The following is a 25614-nucleotide window of genomic DNA, read 5'->3' as shown; positions in this document are numbered from 1 at the left end:
AAAAAATTCCAAAGTAAAAAAATAAATAATAAATAAATAAAAATGCACCATTTTCCGATACCTGTAGGGTCTCCATCTGGGGTTGAGGGAAGGCTTATTTTTTGCGCGCCAAGTTGACATTTTTATTGATACCATGTTGGTGCAGATAAGATCTTTTGATTGCCCGTTATTGCATTTTAATGCAATGCTGCAGTGACCAAAAACCGGAATTCTGGCTGTCCGATTTTTTTTCTTGTTACACCGTTTAGCGATCGGGTAAAATCTATTTTATATTGATATATCAGGCGATTCTGAACGCGTGGATACCAAATATGTGTAGGATTTATTTTTTTATGTTTTTTTTGAATGGGGCAAAAGGGGGGTGATTTGAGAGTTTATATTTTTTATTTTCTAAATATTTTTAAAAACATTTTTTATTTTTTGGCATGCTTCAATAGTCCCCATGGGAGACTATAATCTCTGCTACATACAAGCAATGATCAGATCGCCTGTATGTAGCAGAATTGCTGACTTGCTATGAGCGCTGTCCACCGGGCGGTGCTCATAGCAATCTGGCAGTGACAACCATAGTGGTCTGCTGGAGACCTCTGGTTGACATGCCAACCCATCAGAGACTCGCTGTGATGTGACACAGGCGCCGATGGGCGGAATTTTTTTGCCAGAAGCGTGTGTTAAATGCCGCTATCAGCATTTAATGGGTTATCAGCTGCAGGTGGATCACGATTCCATCTGTGGCTGTTGCAGGCACACATCAGCTGTTCAAAACAGCTGATATGTGCCAGAAAATATGTGAGCCCACATCAAAGGGAGGGTGTCTGACATCGGCGTACTATTATGCCCGATGTCTGAAAGGGGTTAAAGGTCTTAACCAGAAATGATTTTATAAAAAGTTGGGGGAGGGGGGTCTGCCTCTAGTCAGTAGAGAGCAGGGTACTGGCTGGCTTGCTGAGATACCTTCAATGGAGCTTAGTGGTGGGACTGTGTACAATTCTCATCTTGCCCTTCCACCCAGATAATTTTTCTCTTTTTCATGAGGTATATGACATCACATGATTAAAAACAGACAAATCATTCTAAGCTCTATGTAGAAACAGGAAGTTTTTTTTCCTTGTATGAGTCATCATTAGAACTTCAATTCTATATCACTGCAACGTTCCTGGCAGCTGGGTGGAACAAGGCAGCTGGGTCAGGAGTGGAAGAAGACAGTAAGTCACTCAGGAAGAAGAAAAAAAAATAAATAGATTTTAAGGAGGTTAGAAGGATTCAGCTCGTCGGATTTTGTATGTTTTCTCAACAACAAGACATCTGACATGAGGCATACAGGTAGGACTTTTTCAGCAGCATATAATCTGTATGCCCATATTAACCCCTTTGGCCCCCAGAGCCAGTTTTCACTCTCATGACCAGGACAAATTTTTAAATTATGACCACTGTCACTTTATGAGGTAATAACTTTGCAATGCTTCAACGGATCCCACCGATTTTGAGAATTTTTTCTCGTGACATATTGTACTTCATGATAGTGGTAAAATTTGTTTGATATGACTTGCGTTTATTTGTGAAAATAATAATTCTTATGCTCTTAAACCTGTCAGTTATGTTACACAAAATAGTTAATAAGTATTTACTACATGTCTACATTACATCTGCATCATATTTTAAACAATATTTTGTTTTCTATTAGGCGGTTAACCCCTTCGTGCCATGCACTGCATTAGTGCCAGCCGCAGTACTAGTACGGCGCCCAGATCACCGCGGTCTCACGCTGAGCGCCGCGGTGATCGGGTGCGGGTGTCAGCTGTATATGACAGCTGACACCCCGCAGCAATGCCCACGATCGGCGCTGTCGCCGATCGCGGGCATTTAACCCCTCTGATGCCGCTGTCAATAGTGACAGCGGCATAGAGGGGGATCGTGCAGGGACGGGGGCTCCCTGCGCTCTCCCACCGGAGCAGCGCGATGAGATCGCGCTGCTCCGGTGACCTGGAAGGAGTCCCCGGATCCAAGATGGCCGCGGGACTCCTTCCGGGTCATAAGATGACCCTGCTTGCCGGCGTCTGCTGAGAATTCCTCATAGCAGGCGCCGGCAAGCCTCTGCAATGTGCCTGTCAGATCGGTGATCTGACAGAGTGCTGTGCACACTATCAGATCACCGATCTGTGATGTCCCCCCCTGGGACAAAGTAAAAAAGTAAAAAAAAAATTTTTCCACATGTGTAAAAAAAAAAATAAAAAAAAAAAAATCCCTAAATAAAGAAAAAAAAAATAAATATATTCCCATAAATACATTTCTTTATCTAAATAAAAAAAACACCACACAATAAAAGTACACATATTTAGTATCGCCGCGTCCGTAACGACCCCACCTATAAAACTATATCACTAGTTAACCCCTTCAGTGAACACCGTAAAAAAAATAAAAAAAACACGAGGCAAAAAACAACGCTTTATTCTCATACCGCCAAACAAAAAGTGGAATAACACGCGATCAAAAAGACGGATATAAATAAACATGGTACGGCTGAAAACGTCATCTTGTCCCGCAAAAAAAGAGCCGCCATACAGCATCATCAGCAGAAAAATAAAAAAGTTATAGCTCTCAGAATAAAGCGATGCAAAAACAATTATTTTTTTATATAAAATAGTTTTTATTGTGTAAAAGCGCCAAAACATAAAAAAATTACATAAATGAGGTATCGCTGTAATCGTACTGACCCGAAGAATAAAACTGCTTTATCCTTTTTACCAAACGCGGAACGGTATAAACGCCCCCCCCTAAAAGAATTTCAGGAATTGCTGGTTTTTGTTCATTCCGCCTCCCAAAAATCGGAATAAAAAGCGATCAAAAAATGTCATGTACCCGAAAATGGTACCAGTAAAAACGTCAACTCGTCTTGCAAAAAACAAGATCTCACATGACTCTGTGGACCAAAATATGGAAAAATTATAGCTCTCAAAATGTGGTGATGCAAAAACTATTTTTTGCAATAAAAAGCGTCTTTTAGTGTGTGATGGCTGCCAACCATAAAAATCCACCCAAAAAACGCTATATAAGTAAATCAAATCCCCCTTCATCACCCCCTTAGTTAGGAAAAATAATAAAATTTTAAAAAATATATTTATTTCCATTTTCCCGTTAGGCTACTTTCACACTAGCGTCAGTACGGGGCCGTCGCGCTGCGTCGGCCCGACGTACCGACGCATGCTGTGCAAGCGCCGCACAACGGGGGCAGCGGATGCTGTTTTTCCACGCATCCGCTGCCCCATTGTGAGGTGCGGGGAGGTGGGGGCGGAGTTCCAGCCGCGCATGCGCGGTCGGAAATGGTGGACCGTTGGCACAAAAAAAGTTACATGTAACGTTTTTTGCTGCCAGCGGTCCGCCACAACACGACGCAACCGTCGCACGACGCTTGCGACGTGTGTCAATACGTCGCTAATGTTAGTCTATGGGGAAAAAACGCATCCTGCAGATGACTTTGCAGAATGCGTTTTTTCGCCAAAACGACGCATTGCGACGTTTGCAAAAAAACGCTAGTGTGAAAGTAGCGCTAGGGTTAGGACTAGGGTTAGGGTTGGGGTTAGGGTTTCAGTTAGAATTGGGGAGTTTTCACTGTTTAGGCACATCAGGGGCTCTCCAAACGCGACATGGCGTCCGATCTCAACGCGTTTGCGTTAAAAACGCATGCGTTTTTATAGAAAAAAAAAACAGAACACACACTGAAAAGTCACCCACCACCATCAAGGTGATAAAGGGATCCAAACTCTAACCCTACCCCTAAACTCATCCCTAACAGTTTAATGAACATTTTCTGACAGTCATAGTGCCACGTATTTCAGTGCCACGTATTTTAGTGCCACGTATTTCAGTGCCACGTATTTCAGTGCCACGATATTTCAGTGCCACGATATTTCAGTGCCACGTATTTAAGTGCCACGATATTTCAGTGAAATACGTGGCACTTAAATACGTGGCACTTAAATACGTGGCACTTAAATACGTGGCACTTAAATACGTGGCACTTAAATACGTGGCACTTAAATACGTGGCACTTAAATACGTGGCACTTAAATACGTGGCACTTAAATACGTGGCACTTAAATACGTGGCACTTAAATACGTGGCACTTAAATACGTGGCCACTGAAATATCGTGGCACTTATATACGTATATAAACGTATTTCAGTGCCACGTATTTCAGGTTAGGGTTAGGGGTAGGGTTAGGGTTTTTTGTTTTTTTCTTGTTTTCTTGTGTTTTTCTATAAAAACGCATGCGTCTAAAAAACGCATGCGTTTTACCGCGTTTACATGCGTTTTTTTCACACATGCGTTTTTTAAAAAAACGCATGCAGATAAAAACGCAAGTGTGAAACCAGCCTTACCTTTGGGAACATAAAAACATGGGGGCTAAAATATAATTTTCGTGGAAAAAAAAATATTTATTTTCGCGGCTCTGCGTTATAAACTGTAGTGAAGCACTTGGGGGTTCAAAGTTCTCACAACACATCTAGATAAGTTCCGTGGGGGGTCTAGTTTCCAATATGGGGTCACTTGTGGGGGGTTTCTACTGTTTAGGTACATCAGGGGCTCTGCAAATGCAACATGACACCTGCAGACCAATCCATCTAAGTCTGCATTTCAAACGGCGCTCCTTCCCTTCCGAGCTCTGCCGTGCGCCCAAACAGTGGTTCCCCCCAATGTATGGGGTATCAGCGTACTCAGGACAAATTGGACAATAACTTTTGTGGTCCAATTTCTCCTGTTACCCTTGGGGGGAAAAAAATTGCGGGCTAAAACATCATTTTGTGGAAAGAAAAAATGATTTTTTAATTTTCACAGCGCTACATTCTAAACTTTAGTGAAACAACTGGGGGTTAAAAGTGCTCACCACACATCTAAATAAGTTCCTTAGGGGGTCTTCTTTCCAAAATGGTGTCACTTGTGGGGGTTTCCACTGTTTAGGCACGTCAGGGGCTCTCCAAACACGACATGGGTTCCGATCTCAATTCCAGCCAATTTTGCATTGAAAAGTCAAATGGCGCTCCTTCCCTTCCGAGCTCTGCCATGCGCCCAAACAGTGGTTTATCCCCATATATGAAGTATCAGCGTACTCAGGACAAATTGCACAACAACTTTTGGGGTCCAATTTATCCTGCTACCCTTGGGAAAATAAAAAGTTTGGGGCAAAAAGATCATTTTTTGTGAAAATTAATATTTTTTTTTACGGCTCTACATTATAAACTTCTGTGAAGCACTTGGAGGTTCAAAGTGCTCACCACACATCTAGATTAGTTCCTTAGAGGGTCTACTTTCCAAAATGGTGTCACTTGTGGGGGTTTCCACTGTTTAGGCACGTCAGGGGCTCTGCAAACACGACATGGGTTCCGATCTCAATTCCAGCCAATTTTGCATTGAAAAGTCAAATGGCGCTCCTTCCCTTCCGAGCTCTGCCATGTGCCCAATCAATGGTTTACCCGAACATGTGGGGTATCGGCGTACTTAGGACAAATTGTACAACGACTTTTTTGGTCCAATTTCTCCTGTTACCCTTGGTAAAATAAAACAAATTGGATCTGAAGTAAAAATTTTGTGAAAAAAAAGTTAAATGTTCAATTTTTTTTAAACATTCCAAAAATTCCTGTGAAGCACCTGAAGGGTTAATAAACTTTTTGAATGTGGTTTAGAGTACCTTGAGGGGTGCAGTTTTTAGAATGGTGTCACTTTTGGACATTTTCTGTCATATAGACCCCTCAAAGTCACTTCAAGTGTGAGGTGGTCCGTAAAAAAAATGGTTTTGCAAATTTTGTTGCAAAAATGAGAAATCGCTGGTCAACTTTTAACCCTTATAACTCCCTAACAAAAAAAAATTATGTTTCCAAAATTGTGCTGATGTAAAGCAGACATGTGGGAAATGTTGTTTATTAACTATATTATGTGATATGACTCTCTAATTTAAGGGCATAAAAACGAAAAATTTGAAAATTGCTACATTTTCATAATTTTCGACAAATTTCTGTTTTTTTTCACAAATAAATGGAAGTCATATCGAAGAAGTTTTACCACTATCATAAAGTACAATATGTCACGAGAAAACAATCTCAGAATCACCAGGATCCGTTGAAGCGTTTCAGAGTTATGACCTCATAAAGTGACAGTGGTCAGAATTGTAAAAATTGGCCGTGTCACTTAGATGAAAACAGGCTTTGGGGTGAAGGGGTTAAAAGGGTAAAAAGTTGACCAGTAATTTCTCATTTTTACAACAAAATTTTCAAAACCATGTTTTTAAAGGGACCACATCACATTTCAAGTGACTGAGGGACCCATGACAAAGTACACAAAAGTTTGACACTATTCTAAAAACTGCACCCCTCAGGGTGTTCAAAACCACATTCAAGAAGTTTATTAACCCTTCAGATGCTTCACAAGAATTAATGGAATATGGAAGGAAAAAAAATTAACAATTAACTTTTTTTTTATCACGAGATTTACTTTAGCTCTATTTTTTTTTCCAATTTTCACAAGGATAACAGGAGAAAATGCACCAATTTGTTCAATTTCTCCTGAGAATGCAGATACCCCATATGTGGAGAAAAACTACCATTTGGGAGCACGGCAGGGCTCGGAAGAGAAGGAGTGCCATTTGACTTTTTGAACGCAAAATTTGCTAGAATCATTAGCGGATACCATGTTGCATTTGGAGAGCAACTGATGTGCATCAACAGTGGAAACCCCCCACAAGTAACTCCATTTTAGAAACAAGACCCCTCAAGGAATCTTTCTGGGTGTGGTGAGCAATTTGAACTCCCAGTTGCTTGACACAAGTTTATAATGTTGAACTGCACAATGTTATAAACTTCTGTAAGGCACCTGGGAGTTCAAAGTGCACCTGGAAATTATGCCCAGCTCGTGCTTCTGGAGACGTGCTCCAGTAAATTAAAAAGGCTCTCAACGTTACCGAAATGCCAAACGTGGATGCTAAATTTGGCTTAGGCACACTGGAGCTCAGAAGGGAGGGGGGCATTTGGCTTTCAGAGCACAGAATTACTTGGATTACTTCTGGGGGTCGAGGAGTCCTAGTGCTTTCCAAGAGTCTTTGCGCTATCAGTAACTTCTAAGCCCCATATATTTCCATTAACAGAAGACTGACCTGAATGGGTACTCGATTTTTTTCGTGGACGGAGTTCAAGCTTTCACTGGAAACATTTAACATAACATTTGGTATCACATTTATCCGGCGCTCTACGTGGAGCACTTACTTTGGGTTTTCCATCTAAATCACTAAATGACATGATTCAGGTGAAACCCCCGAGGGATACATTTACTATAGTGAGACAGCAGGGTTACTCTGAACTCCATCTGGCCTCTGTTCAGCAGTCTTTTCAGAAGTGCAGAAAACTGTAGCAGATCGCACTTTTATGCACACCTAAAAAGACGGACACGACCGGATCACAGGTACTATGGTGTTCACAGTGTCTCCATTCGCCTCATTATAGGGAATCTTTAGTTGAGGGTTCCGTTTGAATCACATTTCAGAGATTTACATGGAAACCATGTATAAGAGCTCAGCAGAGAGCATAAGAAATGTGAGCGGAGCCTTACTGTGGTCTTTTGGAGACAGAATTAAAAAAACACAAGGAGCGGTCAAGAATTGGTTTTATTTATTCTGTACACAGTTCCTTGCATAGTATAAGTGATTAGAGGACTTTCTTCTCCAGGCCGATGCAATTACAGCGATACCAGATTTATATAGTTTTTTATGTTTAGCTGATATCACACATTAAAAGACGCTCCCTCATCAATGTACACATGAATGTCCAAAACCCTATAGCCTCAATCATCTAGTATGGTTTTATAATATGACCAGAGGGGAAAAAAAACACTCCAAACCTACCAAACTTAAGTAGGAGGAAAGAGGGGCAAGAGAAATCAAAAGGAGGGTGTCATTAATCCAGGTTTGCTGCAAAACTTAGTACTTTCCAGCTATACTCTCTACCCATCTGCACCCCTTTACCTATTCACTGGACCTCTGACTAACAGCGAAGGTTGGCACCCTATTTAGGCAAAGATGATGCCCCCGCTCCACAGCAGCTTCCCCTGGGATGCCGTAAATTAGGAGACAGATATAGGTAAACTGTATATGATGATTCAATGAACAGCCAGTGATGTACCCAGACTATATGTGCCCTTGGCTGCAGACAGATAACATAATATCATGATATACATAATGAACACGGTATCACAATATCAACATAATTTTAGTAAAGAGCGTGGTACTTATCCAGACATGTCTTAAGTCATCCTCCTCGACGTGTATCTGTTATGAACCGGTGACCTTGGAGCCGCATGAGACTTTCTCAGGAGAAGGTGGAACCTGTACTGACCGCAAACCCTAAAAATATCCACAGCAGATAATACAAAAATTCCACCATCTAACTAAAGACATGGAATGTATATCTGCATCTCCTGAGAATCCAACTTGACTGAAAAAATCCAAACACAGTCCAAGCTGGACAAGAAAAAACAATGAATAGCACTGAATTGTAAAGCACACAGCATGTGTGCTGCAGAAACAAAAACCAGACACTTATCTTAGCTGATTTGGCAGCAGGGCAGGAGGAACCAGACAGAGATGCAAAACCTCCAAGAACAATGGACAACTGGCAATGACTAATGAATCCTGCACACCTAAATACCCCAGTCAGAGCTGCAATCAGCAGGGACACCTGCACAGGATTGCAACCCAGGGACAACTGCATTACCACCAACAACCACCGGAGGGAACCCAAGAGCAGAATTCACAACAGTACCCCCCCCTTGAGGAGGGGTCACCGAACCCTCACCAGAGCCCCCAGGCCGATCAGGACGAGCCTCATGAAAGGCACGGACCAAATCAGCAGCATGGACATCAGAGGCAAAAACCCAAGAATTATCCTCCTGGCCATAACCCTTCCATTTGACAAGGTACTGAAGCCTCCGCCTCGAAAAGCGAGAATCCAAAATCTTCTCAACCACATACTCCAACTCCCCATCAACCAACACAGGGGCCGGAGGATCAACAGAGGGAACAACGGGCACCACATATTTCCACAATAAAGATCTATGGAAGACATTATGGATAGCAAAAGAGGCCGGAAGGGCCAATCGAAAAGACACCAGATTAATAATCTCAGAAATCCTATAAGGACCAATAAACCGAGGCTTAAACTTAGGGGAAGAAACCTTCATAGGAACATGACGGGAAGACAACCAGACCAGATCCCCAACCCGAAGCCGGGAACCAACACACCGACGACGGTTAGCAAAACGTTGAGCCTCCTCCTGAGACAAAACCAAATTGTCCACCACATGAGCACAAATCTGCTGCAACCTGTCAACCACAGAATCCACACCAGGACAGTCAGAAGGCTCAACCTGCCCCGAAGAAAAACGAGGATGAAAACCAAAATTACAAAAGAAGGGCGAAACCAAAGTAGCCAAACTAGCCCGATTATTAAAGGCAAACTCGGCCAATGGCAAGAAAGCCACCCAATCATCCTGATCAGCAGACACAAAGCATCTCAAATAAGTTTCCAAAGTCTGATTAGTTCGCTCGGTCTGGCCATTTGTCTGAGGATGAAATGCGGAAGAAAAAGACAAATCAATGCCCAGCCTAGCACAAAAGGCCCGACAAAACCTAGAAACAAACTGGGAACCTCTGTCGGACACAATATTCTCCGGAATACCATGCAAACGAACCACATGCTGAAAAAACAACGGAACCAAATCAGAAGAGGAAGGCAATTTAGGCAAAGGCACCAAATGAACCATCTTAGAGAACCGGTCACAAACAACCCAGATAACCGACATCCTCTGGGAAACCGGAAGATCAGAAATAAAATCCATAGAAATATGCGTCCAGGGCCTCTCAGGGACCGGCAAAGGCAAAAGCAACCCACTAGCACGGGAACAACAAGGCTTGGCCCGCGCACAAGTCCCACAGGACTGCACAAAAGAACGCACATCACGTGACAAAGAAGGCCACCAAAAGGACCTACCAACCAAATCTCTGGTACCAAAAATACCAGGATGGCCAGCCAACACAGAACAATGAACCTCAGAAATCACTTTACTAGTCCATCCATCAGGAACAAACAGTTTCCCCACTGGACAGCGGTCAGGTTTGTCAGCCTGAAATTCCTGAAGAACCCGTCGTAAATCAGGGGAAATGGTAGAAAGGACCACCCCTTCTTTCAGAATGCTGACCGGTTCAAGGACCTCAGGAGAATCAGGCAAAAAACTCCTAGAGAGGGCATCAGCCTTAATATTCTTAGAACCCGGAAGATACGAGACCACGAAATCAAAATGGGAAAAAAACAAGGACCATCGAGCCTGTCTAGGATTCAGCCGTCTGGCAGACTTGAGGTAAATCAGATTTTTATGATCGGTCAAGACCACAATACGGTGCTTAGCTCCCTCAAGCCAATGTCGCCACTCCTCAAACGCCCACTTCATTGCCAACAACTCCCGATTGCCGACATCATAATTGCGTTCAGCAGGCGAAAACTTACGGGAAAAGAATGCACACGGTTTCATCAAGGAACCAACAGGATCCCTCTGAGACAAAACGGCCCCTGCCCCAATCTCAGAAGCGTCAACCTCAACCTGAAACGGAAGAGAAACATCCGGTTGACGCAACACCGGGGCAGAAGTAAATCGGCGTTTAAGCTCCTGAAAGGCAGAGACAGCCGCAGAGGACCAATTCGTTACATCAGCGCCTTTCTTCGTCAAATCGGTCAAGGGTTTAACCACACTGGAGAAGTTAGCAATGAAACGGCGATAAAAATTAGCAAAGCCCCAAAATTTCTGAAGGCTCTTCACGGATGTGGGTTGAATCCAATCATGAATGGCCTGAACCTTAACCGGATCCATCTCTATAGATGAGGGAGAAAAAATGAAGCCCAAAAAAGAAACCTTCTGCACTCCAAAGAGACACTTAGACCCCTTCACAAACAAAGCATTATCAGGAAGGATCTGAAATACCATCCTGACCTGTTCCACATGAGACTCCCAATCATCGGAAAAAATTAAAATGTCATCTAAATATACAATCATGAATTTATCAAGATAAGTCCGGAAGATATCGTGCATGAAGGACTGAAAAACAGATGGAGCATTAGAGAGCCCGAATGGCATCACAAGGTATTCAAAATGGCCTTCGGGCGTATTAAACGCATTTTTCCATTCATCACCCTGCTTAATACGAACAAGATTATATGCCCCCCGAAGGTCAATCTTCGTAAACCAACTAGCCCCCTTAATCCTAGCAAACAAATCGGAAAGCAGAGGTAAAGGGTATTGAAACTTGACCGTGATCTTATTCAAGAGGCGATAATCAATACAGGGTCTCAAGGAGCCATCCTTCTTAGCAACAAAAAAAAATCCCGCTCCCAACGGTGAAGATGGCCGAATATGCCCTTTCTCCAAAGACTCCTTAACATAACTCCGCATGGTGGTATGTTCAGGCACAGACAGGTTGAAAAGTCGGCCCTTAGGAAACTTACAGCCTGGAATCAAGTCAATTGCACAATCACAGTCCCTATGCGGTGGAAGGGAACTGGACTTGGGCTCATCGAATACATCCTGAAAATCAGACAAAAACTCTGGAATTTCAGAAGAGGAAGAAGAAGAGATTGACATCATAGGAACGTCATTATGAACCCCCTGACAACCCCAACTAGTCACAGACATAGACTTCCAATCCAACACAGGATTATGTACCTGCAACCATGGAAAACCCAGCACGATAGCATCATGCAAATTATGCAACACCAGAAAACGACAATCTTCCTGATGGGCTGGCGCCATGCACATGGTCACCTGTGTCCAAAACTAGGGCTTATTTTTAGCCAAAGGTGTAGCATCAATGCCCCTTAAAGGAATAGGGTTCTGCAAAGACTGCAAGGGGAAACCACAACGCCTGGCAAACTCAAAGTCCATTAAGTTCAAGGCGGCGCCTGAATCCACAAACGCCATGACAGAAAATGACGACAATGAGCAGATCAAGGACACAGAAAACAGAAATTTAGGTTGTACAGTACTGATGGTAAATGAACTAGCGATCCTCTTTGTACGCTTAGGGCAGACTGAAATGACAAGAGAAGCATCGCCACAATAAAAACTCAACCTATTCTGATGTCTGAATCCTTGTTGTTCCGTTCTAGACAGAATCCTATCACACTGCATTGGCTCAGGCATCTGCTCTGAGGACAACGCCACAGTGCGCACAGTTCTGCGCTCCCGCAAGCGCCGATCAATCTGAATGGCCAGAGACATAGAATCACTCAGACCGAAAGGCGTGGGAAACCCCACCATAACATCTTTAACGGACTCAGAAAGACCCTTTCTGAAAATTGCCGCCAAAGCATCATCATTCCATTTAGTCAAGACAGACCATTTTCTAAATTTCTGACAATACAATTCTGTCGCTTCTTGACCCTGAGACGGGGCCAACAAGGTCTTCTCCGCTTGATCCACAGAATTTGGTTCATCATATAATAATCCTAAAGCCTGAAAAAAGGCGTCTACATTAAGCAAGGCCGGATTCCCAGATTCCAGGGAAAATGCCCAATCCTGAGGATCGCCACGCAGCAGGGAGATAATTTTAACCTGCTGAATGGAATCACCAGAGGATCGAGGTCTCAGAGCAAAAAAGTTTACAGTTGTTTTTAAAACTCAAAAATTTGGACCGGTCCCCAAAAAACAAATCAGGAGTAGGAATCTTAGGCTCTAAAACCGGAGTCTGAACAATATAAATCAGAAATACCCTGTACCCTAGCAGCAAGCTGGTCTACACGAGAAGCTAATCCCTGAACATCCATGCTAGCACACGACTCCTCAGCCACCCAGAGAAAAAGAGGGAAGGAAAGACAAAGCAGGCTACAGAAAAAAAAATGGCTCAACACCTTTCTTCCCTTCTTCTGAGATGCATTTAACTCATTGATGGCCAGTTGTACTGTTATGAACCGGTGACCTTGGAGCCGCATGAGACTTTCTCAGGAGAAGGTGGAACCTGTACTGACCGCAAACCCTAAAAATATCCACAGCAGATAATACAAAAATTCCACCATCTAACTAAAGACATGGAATGTATATCTGTATCTCCTGAGAATCCAACTTGACTGAAAAAATCCAAACACAGTCCAAGCTGGACAAGAAAAAACAATGAATAGCACTGAATTGTAAAGCACACAGCATGTGTGCTGCAGAAACAAAAACCAGACACTTATCTTAGCTGATTTGGCAGCAGGGCAGGAGGAACCAGACAGAGATGCAAAACCTCCAATAACAATGGACAACTGGCAATGACTAATGAATCCTGCACACCTAAATACCCCAGTCAGAGCAGCAATCAGCAGGGACACCTGCACAGGATTGCAACCCAGGGACAACTGCATTACCACCAACAACCACCGGAGGGAACCCAAGAGCAGAATTCACAACAGTATCTCCTGTTCGGCTCATCAGGAAGCCTGATAGACAATTAGAATGTTAAGAGTTGGAAGGGACCTCAAGGATCATCGTGTCAAACCCCCGGTGCAATGCAGGCTACACTTAGCCATTCAGACAGATGTCTGTCCAGCCTCTATTTGAAGACTTCCATTGAAGTAGAACTCACTGCCTCTCATGGCAGCCTGTTCCACTCATTGATCACCCTCACTGCCAAAGTGTTTTCTAATATCTAATCTGCATATTCTCCCTTTCCATATCATTCCATTGCTTCGCTTGTTTCCATGAGCAAATGAGAATGATCCCTCTACACTGTGAAATCCCTTCAGATATTTGTAGACAGCTATTAAGTCTCCTCTTAGCCTTCTTTTTTTGCAAGCCAAACATTCCCTGATCCATAACTGTTCCTCATAGGACATACTTTGTGTCATGCCAACATAGGCGGAGCGAGGTTAGTGAATCCACTTGACCACAGAGGACACTGTGGAAGCTAAACCCAAGGAACCACCCGGACAAGGACGTCAGATAAATTGCAAGGCTTTATTTAGAGTCTTAAACAGGAGAGATCCTACAAGGGAGAACCCTCTGGACTGAAACACCAAATTCCCCCAAGGAAGCTCCGGCGAGAGAACCCCTATAACAGGGATTGTCCCGGAACAACCAGGGAAGCTGAAGTACAACAGATCCAAAACTAGAGGATCAGACCCAAAAGGAACAGTAGAATAGAGAGGAAGTGGGTGAGAGATTCAGGGAGCCAGAGGTGAACCTGAAGATCCAGAGGGTATCATCAGAGACCACAGGCAGGACCCCGGCACTAGAGGGAAAACACTTGGTATTAGTATAAAGCGAGACAAGGCAGAACAAGCAGGCGCTGGTCTGAGACCTGAGAACAGCAACATAGAAAAAAGCACGAAGTTGCCCAGGCACCTCTCAAAGGAAGTGAGGACCTTAAGTATTGACAAGCCTCTCAGTGATTGGCTGAGAGGTGATTACAGGAAAAAGGAAGCATGGGTCCTTTAAATCATTTGACAGCCATGCGCACGCGTCCTATGCTTGCCCGCCCACCACCTGCAAGTGAGGAGGCAGAGGAGACACGTCGGGAAGACGCCGCAGCCCGAGGGAACATTGTGGGAGCACGGACAAGGTAAGAAAGATTGCAGGAAAAAGATGAATGTCTGCTGTCAGATGGAGCCTAGTCTCCTGCCGACCGGGTGGTTACAATTTGCAGTCCGCTCACCATCCTCGTAGCTCTTGTCTGAACTTTCTCCAGTTTTTCAATGTCTTTTTAAAATGTGGTGACCAGAGCTAGACACAGTATTCCAGATGAGGTATGACCAAGGAGGAGTAGAGAGGGATAATTATTTCAAGAGATCTAGACTCTCTGCTTCTCTTAATACATCCTGGAACTGTGTTTCCATTTTTTGCTGCTTCATCACACTGTTTACTCACGTGCCGTCTGTGATCTATTAGTATAGACAAGTCTTTTTCACACGTGCTGTTGCTTAGTTCTATTCCACTCATTCTACAGATGTACCGTATATACTAGAGTATAAGCCGACCCCCCTAATTTTGCCACAAAAAAATGGGAAAACTTAATGACTCGAGTATAAGCCTAGGGTGGGAAATGCAGCAGCTACTGGTAAATTTCAAAAATATAAATAGATACCAATAAAAGTAAAAATTAATTGAGACATCAGTAGGTTAATTATTTTAGAATATCCATATTGAATCAGGAGCCCCATATAATGCTCCATACAGTTCATGATGACCCCATAAGATACTCCATACAAAATACACCCCATATAATGATCCATACAGTTCATGATGGGCCCCATAAGATGCTCCATATTAAAATATGCCCCATACAATGCTGCACAAAGGTTAATAATGGCCCCATAAGATGCTCCATAGAAACATTTGCCACATACAATGCTGCATAAAGGTTGATGGCCCCATAAGATGCTCCATAGATTATGCCCCATACAATGCTGCACACATTATGCCCCATATGCGGTTGCTGCGATTAAAAAAAAAAAAAATCACACTCACCTCTTTTCGCTCAGGCCCCCGGCACTTGCGATAGTCACTTTCCCTGTTCTACCACTCCACACTAACTACGTCATCGCACCTTCTGACCTGAACAGTCACAGCCAGAGGACGGAAGACAGAGCAGCACGCAGCGGTGGAACGGGGACAGGCGAATATCGCGCAATGCTCACCTCGCCTGTCATACTCACCTGCTCACAGCGCGGTCCCTGGCAGCGTCTCACTGTCAGATGGTCTCTGGGAGACGGCGGCATCTTTTTATGTTCAGGCGTCACGTACCGCTCATTAAAGTAATGAATATGGGTCCATATTCATTACTTTAATGAGCAGTACCATGTGACCGCTGAACACAGGAAGAGCTCCCCGGAGACCATCGGACATGCAGGGACCGCGCCAGGAGCAGGTGAGTATGTGACAGCTGCCGCTCCCCCTCCGACCCCCTGGGACAACGACTCGAGTATAAGCCGAGAGGGGCACTTTCAGCCAAAAAAAGTGGGCTAAAAATCTCGGCTTATACTCGAGTATATACGGTAATTTATGTTTTTCTTGCCCAGATGTAGATCTTGCATTTCTCCCTGTTAAATACTATTCTATTAGTCGTTGCCCATTGTTCAAGCTTATCTAGATACTTCTGAATCCATTCTCTGCCTTCTAAACTGTTCGCTATTCATGAAATAAAGTTATTAATTTTAAAATTAGACGTTTGTACGTTAGCCAGCGGTAATATAAGCTGATCACCCGGCGCCGATCGAACATGCACAGCTCATGTGCACGCCGCAAAATTGCAAGGACATATCCAGAAGTCCAAGGTCGGGAAATTCGCCAAGTCCTCAAATTCTCAAATATTAGACACAAATTAGATTCACATTAAAATCTATAGACTTGGCTCTAGGACATACCCACCAAAAAATAAAACAAAACACATTGGTTATCCTGCACACATTATATGCAAAATCTGTGGAAAAAAAAAAAAGCTATGGGTCTCAAGAAAATGTATAGTTATAAAGCAAACTACAAAATGAAAATACAAACATTTAATTTAATCAAGTAGTAAAATAAAAATAAATAAAATCTTAATTTTGTACGGTCATTATTTTATCAACCTGCAGAAGAAAATAAAGTTAGCATGTTGATTATATTAGTGAACTATAATGAACAAAGTTTAAAAAAATAAATAAAAAAAAAAAAATTACCGTACTTTGTTCTCATCTGTTCATTCCACCTCCGTAACAGTGATAAAAGTAACGTGTGCCCCAATTAAACGATGAAAACTACATCTAGCAACGCAAAAAAAAAAAAGCCACAATGTTGCTCAGTTGATGGAAAAATGTTTAATCTTCTGACTCTCAAAAAATGGTGACAGAACAAACAAGTTTTCAATGTATTTATTGAACAAAACTGATAAAACTACATAAATTGGGTGTCGCCACAATCTTCCTGACACACAGAACAACATTAACTATATGTGTGCAGCAAATGAAGTGTGAAATCTGAAATGGCAAAAAACAGTGGGATAGTTTTTTGCATTTCTTCCCATAATACATTAACCAAGGTTGGGTATTATGTTGTATGTATCCCCTTTCCCCTTCCCCACCAAAAAAAAAAGAAAAAAATTGTGAATATGAAGGCTAAATTAGGCATGATCCTTAATGGGTTAAATAGATCTGAGACCTGATGAGGCTGGTGTGAAGGCTGATGAGAATGCATGTCAGAATGGCTTTATAATCCCAATATTAAAAGTAGCTCTTTATAAATCCACTAGAGAGTATTCAGGTTCCGACAGCTGCAGCTCGTACTGACAAGGATCTCAGCAGCAGGCAGACTGAGAAGCTTTCAATCAGGTCAGGTAGGCAAAATAAATAAAATTTGGCTCACTTTTTAACATTTTACCATGGATTTTCAAAATCATTACACCAGCCCATCCAGGTCAAAGATCGATTTAGTTATGTTGGACTTTGTATTATGAAATCTGGTAACAGATCTGCTTCAGGTTCTGTTAAAATGTAAGTTTTATTCAATTATATAAACAAATAAAATAATAAGAAAAATTAAGGAAACCTTTAGGGGTTTTCTTCTAAATTTCTGGCACAAACTATATGCGATATTTAATTGCATTAGATGTGAAGGTACTACGAGGTACTGTTATGTATCCAACCACATTCACCCTGCACATTAGTATTTCAGTTACTACATTGAAAAATTGGACATTTTTTTACTTTGATTTAAAAGTACCTATAGTTTCAGGTAACACTTCAGAATATTCTGCCACGTGTGCACATGAGGCATAACAATTTATAGCCATTATGACTTCTAGTCTTAATTTTCCATCATTTCTGACTTCAACAGCTTCTCTAATTTTCAGTTCGGAGAGCTGGGGAGTGCAGAATAGCTGCTATTACGCCTCCACATACAGGACACAAAGCTGGACCCCTGCTCTTTCTCTGTAGCATACTGAATCAAGCACCAGTAGCACAGAGGACATTATAATGCATATTGAGCTGTGTGGCTGTGAATCCAACACTGGAGTAAGGCACACAGATGCTTGAAGCTGCAGCTAGGTTTGCCTGCTACTTACTGTGCCGAGTATTCCCCTACACATTCCCCTCTTCATAGAGAATAATAGTAATGGGGTAACCTGACACCTCATTGACCGTGAACATTTAAGTTTTTTTAATTTCACAGATGTCTTTACATGATTTTGTGAAAAAAAATTTTTTTTTAGTAAGAAAACTTTAATAAAATACTGGTGTTAATCTGTTATTGTTTACATACAAATCTCCAGCTGCAATATTTAGTAACAGTAAATCCGTCTGACAATACTTTTAGAAAGACTTCTGTACATGGCTGAAAGCATTTAAAAATGAAAAATAATCTCAATATTCACATAAGTTTAAGCAATTTACTGCCACTATTGCTTTAATACATTACTCCGGGTGGGAAGGAATAAAAAAAAAAAAAAAAAAAGTATAAAAACCACTATAGCTATCTTTGTTATCACATTAAAAAATCAATTCATAGATCTTTTTCAAAACACTAAAATGTTGGGTAATGCTACCCATTCTGAGGTAATGAATATAGTTTGTGATGGTGCAAATACTAGGACATAAAAATATCTAATCAGTTCTTTTCCTCTCATCACAACTCATCGTGATTTCTGGTGAGGTCTTCTCCATAGTTGGTGGCCTGGCTACCCACAAACATATTCCAATTTTGGATGATCTCATCTTTGGTCAACATTTTATCCTGCAATAAGAAAAACAAGAAACAAAGTTTTACAAATAAACAACTGAAAGGCAAACCCCAGATTTTAACCTAACTTTGTCCTGGAACCTCTGCTTTAGTGACCTCTATGAGAGTGGCTAGCTCTGTGGTTCATGAGGCCCTGCCACACCTGTAAAAGCACTACATAAACAAGCAAGTGAATGAGATTTTTAACATGCGAATAAGATTTTCAGCACAGAAATTTACCATTTTGAATCCAAAGTATGTCAATTTTTGTTGCTGAAAAAACAAATTTGTTGCAGATTTTCCCTATAGATTTTAACAAGGATTTAAAACCCCACAATCAGATACTAGAGGTGTAGATATTGCTGCTGATTAGCTGTATATTACAGGTGCAGATAATCATTTGAAATAGAGAAGCAGTATACTAATCTTCTGGTTCCCTGCTGGTCTCCATCTACTGGCTTCCATCTTTCCAAATTTTTGGCCCCCTGCTAGTCTGTGCAATTGCTTTCACCTACGCAATCTTTTGTCCCTCTGCCAGTCTGTGTACTGGCTTCCATGTTCCTAATCTTTCGCCCCCTGCCAGTCTGTGTACTGGCTTCAATGTTCCTAATCTTTTGGACCCCTGCCAGTCTGTGTACTGGCTTCCGTGTTCCTAATCTTTCGCCCCCTGCCAGTCTGTGTACTGGCTTCCATGTTCCTAATCTTTCGCCCCCTGCCAGTCTGTGTACTGGCTTCCATGTTCCTAATCTTTTGGCCCCCTGCCAGTCTGTGTGCTGGCTTCCATGTTTCCAATCTTCTGTGTCCCTGCCCGTCTCATTGTAATGGCTTCCATCTTCCCAATCTTCTGGCCTCCCAGAATGACATCAAAGGCTTTCCTACAGGTCACATATTTTAGACACCATTTCTGGTGCAGCAAAAAGGTTTTGCAGAAATGAGATGTGGCCTATTATATGAACATTTTGGAGAACTTCTGCACAAAGTAAACCAATCAATAGGTGGCGTAATGTTAAGACTTCACCATCTAAAAATATACACCAAAGATATCAAAAATTAGCTTAGGCACTTCTGAAGTAGCATAGTTGAAGGCTCCCCAAACACATCAGATCGCCGTTAGCCAACTGTTGGTTTGGCCAAAATGATTGTTCGGACATTAGGCTGTTGGACAAATCTGTCATTATTGGCGAGTCCAACTGACATTCATCTAATTTGTATCGGAGGTTTAAAGTTCACACTGTCTTGTAAAGTATACATTTATAGCATTTAGGTTCCATGTGTTGGTGTCACACTCTAGAGGTCAGGTGCTATAGAAAACAATCTGATGGAGTCCTAATGTCATTACATGGGGCTGGATTTGAAAAGTTAGGTAAAGAGGTAAAGACTAGTGGGGTGTTACTTCATTAAAACATAGCTCTAATCATCTAATCCATACAGATTAGTAAGAAGAGTTGGTTCAAGATGATAACCCTTGTACATAGAGCATAGCCTCTAGGGCAGAGGTTAAAAAGGAAGAAAAAAAAGGGGGGGTTGAGTCCAGTCTGGCTAGGTCTTAAAGTACACTTATTACATTACGGCTATAGGAGAATACCTTGTTCACATCAGACTCGTATATTAGATGCCTGGCTTCGGCCTGTGCATGGTCATAATCTTGAGGAAGAATCCAGTGTCGGATTTCATCTTTGTCCATTTTTCCATCCTTGTTAAGGTCACGGAAATCTGAAAATTGTTCCCGTTCGGTAGCTACCCAGTCAGGCTCTGGGGTTCCCTCTTCATGTGAGAACATATCCTCTGCAGATAAAAAGTTGGTCAATTACTACCTTAAACACAAAAATGTTTAGAATTGAGAGTCCTCAGTGGTTGATACCATCTTTTCAGTTAGCCATTAAAAGGTAACAAATTGCAAGCTTTCGAGACTACACAGGTCTCTTCATCAGGCATAGACTAATACAAATTCTGAAGAATCACATATTTATGCCCAACATAGCACAGAAAAAACAACAAAAAAAAACAAAAAACCATGGATAAGACAGGTGGCATGAAGCAGAATTACCATGAGTGATAAACAGTTATGTCCATAAATGTTGGGCCAGTTCTTAGATAAGGAATGTTTTATTGTCCTCTGATTGGGGTCTCTGTTGTGATGACCCCTTATATTCTGAGGGGCAAGTTCCTTACTTGCATGGATTTATGTCTTTTTACATCGACACATTCATTCCACCACTAAGACAATCAAAGGTCGTCATCAGTTTATATTCCCAGACTCTTCTGTCTCTCTGAGTTTTGAAGTTACCTTTCATCAAGCCTGCTGACAAGGGAGGTGCAATAGTCATGATGAACACATCAGACTATATGAAGGAAGCAAACAGACAACTTTTGGACACACGCTACTACAAAAAATTGGAGTCGGATCCTACACAGGACTACTACAAGGAACTAAACAAGTTGGTATCTTGTCTGCCCGACGAATCCATAAGAGCCAATGACCTGATACCAGAAAGGCCAAGAACAGGGACATTCTGCATGCTTCCCAAAATCCACAAATCTGGAAATCCAGGAAGACCAATTATTTCATGTGTGGGCACCCTTACTGAGCAGGTATCTGGATGGGTAGAGGGTGTTCTTAAACCCCTGGTAAAGGATACATCCAGCTTCATTCAGGACACAACTGACCTATTAAATAAACTATCAGCAATAGGTCCTCTACCAGAAGGAACCATCCTGGCCACCATGGATGTGGAATATTTGTACTCCAATATCCCACACCAGAATGGATTAAATGCCTGCAAATTCTTCCTGGAAAACACAGGGACTGATGCAAATTCTGTGGTGAAACTTATAAAATTCATCCTCACCCACAATTACTTTGAATTTGACAAGAAGATCTATCTACAGGAGACTGGCACAGCAATGGGAAGTAAAATGGTCCCACAGTATGTAAATCTTTTCATGGCCAAGCTTGAAAGCGACTTTGTCCTCATGTCCCATCAGGCCTCTGGCCTACTTCCGCTACATTGATGACATTTTAATCATCTGGGCAGAGTCTGAGCCACAGCTAAAGACGTTCCATGAACAGTTTAATCAATTTCACCCTACCATCAACTTGACACTCAACTACTCCTGTACTGAAATTAACTTTTTGGACACCATCATTAAGCTGCAGAACAATAAAATAGAGACATCCCTGTATCAGAAGCCAATCGACCGTCCAACATACCTTAAATGGGACAGTGTCCGTCCAAAACACAAACTCCATTGTCTACAGCCAAGCCATCAGATACAATCGTATATGTTCCAACCCAATGAACAGGAATGAACACCTTGGTCGCCTCAGAAAGACCTTTTTGAATCAGGGCTACCATCCAAGAACAATTGAAAACCAGATTACAAGAGCCACCAGAATATCAAGGAATCACCTGCTACATTACAAAGCTAAAGAAGAAAATAACCGGGTACCTCTAGTAGTTACCTACAATCCAAACCTGGAGGTGCTAAGGGGAGCTGCACGGAAATTACAACCTTTACTACAAAAAGATGCCCGATTACAATCCATTTTTCCAGACCCCCCCACTACTGTGTTTTAGGCAGCCCCCAAATCTAATTAGTATCATTGTCAAGAGCTTCCTGTCCTCTCCAACAGCTGCAGGAACCTTTCCTGCAATCAGAAAAAATGTAAAACCTGTCCATTTATAATGACCACGGACAAGATAAAGATCCCCAACTCACATCAGGAATACAAGATACCAGGTACTTTCAGCTGCGTCACTTCTAATGTGGTGTACCTAATTATTTGTACTAAATGTTCAACTGGGGGTCTGTATGTGGGGAAGACAGGGCAAAAGCTTAGAACAAGAATGAATTCTGACCGCCATACAATAAGAGAAAAAAGAATGGATCTACCTGTGGCAATACATTTTTGTCTCCCAAATCATAGCATTATGGACATGAAATTACTTGTATTAAAAGGTAACTTCAAAACTCAGAGAGACATAAGAGTCTGGGAATATAAACTGATGACGACCTTTGACTGTCTTAGTGGTGGAATATGAATGAATATGTCGCATGGATTTAGGTCTTTTTACATCAACTAAGGAACTTGCCCCTCAGACTATAAGGGTGCATCACAACAGAGACCCCAATCAGAGGACAATAAAACATTCCTCATCTAAGAACTGGCCCAACATTTATGGACATAACTGTTTATCACTCATGGTAATTCTGCTTCATGCCACCTGTCTTATCCATGGTTTGTTTGTTTGTTTTTTTCTGTGCTATGTTGTGCATAAATATGTGATTCTTCAGAATTTGTATTAGTATATGCCTGATGAAGAGACCTGTGTAGTCTCGAAAGCTTGCAATTTGTTACCATCTTTTCAGTTAGCCATTAAAAGGTATCAACCACTGAGGACTCTCAATTCTAACATTTTTCTATCTACTGGCTAACACGGCACCAAGATATATATCTTTCCTGTACCTTAAACACACACATCAAAAGAAAACTAGTAAAATGTAATGCAAGATAAGCAGGTTCAATATTAAAGCATTAAAGGGGTGCCCGAAATCCAGGTTAATTTACATCTACTTGATGCCATGATCTAAACTATTTTACAATATACTTGAATTAAGAACTTTTTATCCTTGAACTACATTGGTTTTTTTTTCTTACTTCCTTTTTTGACGACTCTTCATCTGAGAATCCCAGAGCATTTTGGGATACTCAAATGAAACTTAATTAGGGGGCAAGGGCTGCGGCCTCCCTTCAACAAAAAGTGTCATCAGTGAAACTTGTTTCAGGGGCTGGGCTAGTCCCGGAGCGATGCGCACAATAACAGCACACTCTCTCTCAGGCTCAGATCAGCAGTAACGAACTGACACCAAAGTGCGTTGTCAGAATACCCCGCCTGCAGAGACCAGCCCCGTCCCCCACAAGGGACATTATTGTTTCAGAGTATTTAGTTCCGCCATACAGTTCCAGGGTTATGGGTTGTGTGTGTCTCTCTCTTGGGGCGTGCGTCTGTTGGGGCATAAGGCAGACTTAAAAGGGAAACAAGAAAAACTAAACAATACTTATGGGAGCAGCAGGAGAGGATAAAAAAAACTGGCAACTTTTGACCTGGCAAAGGGCCCTCTTGAAGATCATCTGATTTGAAAGGCCTATTAAATACTCCCCTCTTATCTCCTCTTCCCACAATCGTATACAAGATTTCTCTCGCGCATCACCCCTACTCTGGAACGCTCTACCCCAACATATCAGACTCTCGCCTACCATCGAAACCTTCAAAAAGAACCTGAAGACCTACCTCTTCCGACAAGCCTACAACTTGCAGTAACCACCGATCGACCAAACCGCTGCACGACCAGCTCTACTCTCACCTATTGTATCCTCACCCATCCCTTGTGGATTGTGAGCCCTCACGGGCAGGGTCCCCTCTCCTACTGTACCGGTCGTGACTTGTATTGTTTAAGATTATTGTACTTGTTTTTATTATGTATACCCCTCCTCACATGTAAAGCGCTATGGAATAAATGGCGCTATAATAATAATACCTAAATACCAGTGGCATGGTCTAGATATTGCTGTGCTATATAACAGGTTACTGACAGCTGAGAATGTGAGCCAAATCATCCAGGAGTGAAATACCAAACTTCTATGTGATGCCTTATTGTTGTGATGTCTTATTGTTCAAAGACCCTTCTAAAGAAAATAAAAGGGATTGTGCAAGGCAGAGATATGCTTTGAAGTGCACCTATAAGGATCTGTGCACACAACTCCTTCTTAGGGTGGGTACAGTCATTAACCTGCCTGAAAATGTACTAAATAAATGTAAAAAAAAAAAAAAAAAAAAAAAAAAAGAATGAACATATGCATTTCTATGTAATAATGACTTGCTGTTCATATGTTCAGTCTTTTGAGCATATTTTAAACAGCTTCTGGTTATCAAAGACTCCAGGCAGTTAAAAGAAGCGAGAGGACCATCCCTCAGGCGGCTTCTGCTTCCAAATAGAGTTTTGCTTTGTTTGTTTTTTTAAATAAACACCAGTGGTCAAAGACATGGCAAAAAGCCCCTAAACTACCCAAAAGATTAAAAAATAAATAAAACACGTAGTTACTTACTGGTAACGGGATTTCTCAGAGCCCATGACAGCACCACGGAGAGGGAGTATTCAAGGAAAAGAAACATACAGATAAAAAGGGTAACACCTCTCCCTTGCATTAGTTGGTTTACAGAGCACAAAAGGACCTCCAGGTTATTACAATAATGAACATCCTAACTATAATGCTTATAAGGAAACACCCTGTGACCTACACAAAAAAAAAAAAAAAAAGTGTGCTCACCACACGTGACGGGAGAAAAATAAGGGTGAGGTCATGGGCTCTGAGAAATCCTGTTACCTGTAAGTAACTATGTCTTTCTTCTTCCCCCATGACGGCACCACGGAGAGAATTGCAGAGAATTATATTTTAGGGAAGGACTGCAGCCTGCAAAACCCTTCTCCCAAAGGTGAGATCAGAGGAAAAGGCTAGATCCAACCGACAGTGATCGCAAAAGGTAGAGGGAGATGACCATGTGGCAGCCTTACAGATTTGCTCTATGGAAACATCTAATTTCTTCGCCTAGGAGGTTGCCACTGCTTTTGTGGAGTGAGCTCTCAATCCCATCCAGGATGACATTCCCACTCAACAAGTAGGCAAGAGAGATTGCCTCTTCCTTATCCATCTTGCCAATGTGCCTTTTGAGGCCTTGACCCCTTTCCTAAGCCCCTGAAAACACACAAATAGAGACCTATCCTTCCTACAACCCTGAGTGGCCAATAGGTTACTGAACCAGACACCTTCTTACGTCTAATGTATAAAGATTTTCT

General features: G+C 42.0%; 1 protein-coding gene across 5 annotated transcripts in view; it reads right to left on the bottom strand.

Annotated features, from left to right (window-relative positions):
- Positions 1 to 16835: 16835 nt before the first annotated feature.
- RCN1 (reticulocalbin 1) overlaps positions 16836 to 25614 on the bottom strand; it is a 70869-nt gene continuing 62090 nt past the window's right edge. For all 5 annotated transcript variants that reach the window (XM_077288080.1, XM_077288083.1, XM_077288081.1 and 2 more), the window contains exons 6-7: positions 20342 to 20541; positions 16836 to 18771 (exon numbers count right to left, since the gene is read on the bottom strand). In XM_077288080.1, the coding sequence (XP_077144195.1) occupies positions 18664 to 18771; positions 20342 to 20541 (308 nt within the window). In that variant the 3' untranslated portion in view covers positions 16836 to 18663. The remainder of the gene's footprint in view (positions 18772 to 20341; positions 20542 to 25614) is intronic.

This window comes from Ranitomeya variabilis, chromosome 2 (assembly GCF_051348905.1).
Source record: "Ranitomeya variabilis isolate aRanVar5 chromosome 2, aRanVar5.hap1, whole genome shotgun sequence".
In the NCBI taxonomy this organism is placed as follows: Eukaryota; Metazoa; Chordata; class Amphibia; order Anura; family Dendrobatidae; genus Ranitomeya; species Ranitomeya variabilis.
This window is presented reverse-complemented; position numbering and strand designations above follow the sequence as displayed.